General features: G+C 52.3%; 1 protein-coding gene across 1 annotated transcript; it reads left to right on the top strand.

The window, feature by feature from the left end:
- The first annotated feature begins 54 nt into the window (after positions 1 to 54).
- MIS12 (MIS12 kinetochore complex component) lies at positions 55 to 672 on the top strand. The gene has a single exon (XM_009083190.1). It carries the CDS (start codon positions 55 to 57, stop codon positions 670 to 672), a length of 618 nt encoding a protein of 205 aa, XP_009081438.1.
- The last annotated feature ends 422 nt before the right edge of the window (positions 673 to 1,094 follow it).

The raw sequence follows: 1,094 nt of genomic DNA, 5'->3' as shown, positions 1-1,094 counted from the left end.
CTCCCCTCGGTTCCTCCCGGCTGCCTTCGGTTCCTGCTCGGCTCCCTCCTCACCATGTCGGTGGATCCCATGGCCTACGAGGCGCAGATCTTCGGCTTCACCCCCCAGACGTGCCTGTTGCGCGTCTACCTCGCGTTCCAGGACTACCTCTTCGAAATGATGCAGGTGGTGGAGGGAGTGATCCTGAAGAAATTGAATGGGATCCCAGGCTGCAATATCAGCCCCTCGCAGATCCGGAAATGCACGGAGAAATTCCTGGTCTTCATGAAGGAGCATTTCGATAAGCTCTTCAGCAAAATGGAAGAAATGCTCCTGCAGCTGGTGCTGAACATCCCGAAGAACGTGCTGCTGCCCGAGGACAAGGTCCACGCGCAGTATCCCTACAGCGAGGAGCAGTTCCAGGCGCTGCAGGATGAGATCCAGCAGCTGCAGCAGCAGTGCAGGGCGGAGGTGGCCGCGGGGCAGGCGCTGCGAGCAGAGCTGGAGGAGCAGAAAGCTGTCAAGGCCGAGCTGGAGAAGATTGTGCAGTGGTTTGATAGCCTTGAGAACATCTGCAGGGAGCATGGCACCGGCAACTTCAAGGAGAGCCTTTCCTTCCTCATACAGAACTCTAAGAAACTGCAGGATGTGCTGAAAGATATTAAGAAGAAGAGCGAAAAGATGCAGCAGTAGGATCAGTGACTGTAAGGGACATTCTGGCAAGGCCACAGGAATAATTTAGAGAGCTTGCTTAAAGGATAGGGGCTTGTCTTTCCCTTATCCTCTCTTCCTGCCAGGATCTGGACTAAAAGCTGTTGAACTGTACCTTGAGGAGTAGGAGGAGGAATACTGTACAATGTAACTCTGAGACTGGTGATTGGGAATACATTGTATTATATATACATGGTATCTCCACGTGAATGCTACCTCGGAACACAGTGTAACACTTGCCTGTTTTGAGGATTATAAAATAGTCTCATGAAGACTTGTGGGAATGTGGATTTCCAGCCTGATGGCAGTGCAGGTGAGGTTGTTGTTGATGTCAGTGAGGACTTGGGGGCTTTACCAGCTCCCCAAGGAGCTGTTTGGCACAGGCTGTAGTGCCTTTCACTGTG

The sequence above is a fragment of the Acanthisitta chloris genome, unplaced genomic scaffold (assembly GCF_000695815.1).
Source record: "Acanthisitta chloris isolate BGI_N310 unplaced genomic scaffold, ASM69581v1 scaffold42379, whole genome shotgun sequence".
NCBI classification, from domain to species: Eukaryota; Metazoa; Chordata; class Aves; order Passeriformes; family Acanthisittidae; genus Acanthisitta; species Acanthisitta chloris.
The sequence above is the reverse complement of the archived record's forward strand: the minus strand, read 5'-3'. Positions and strand labels throughout refer to the sequence as shown.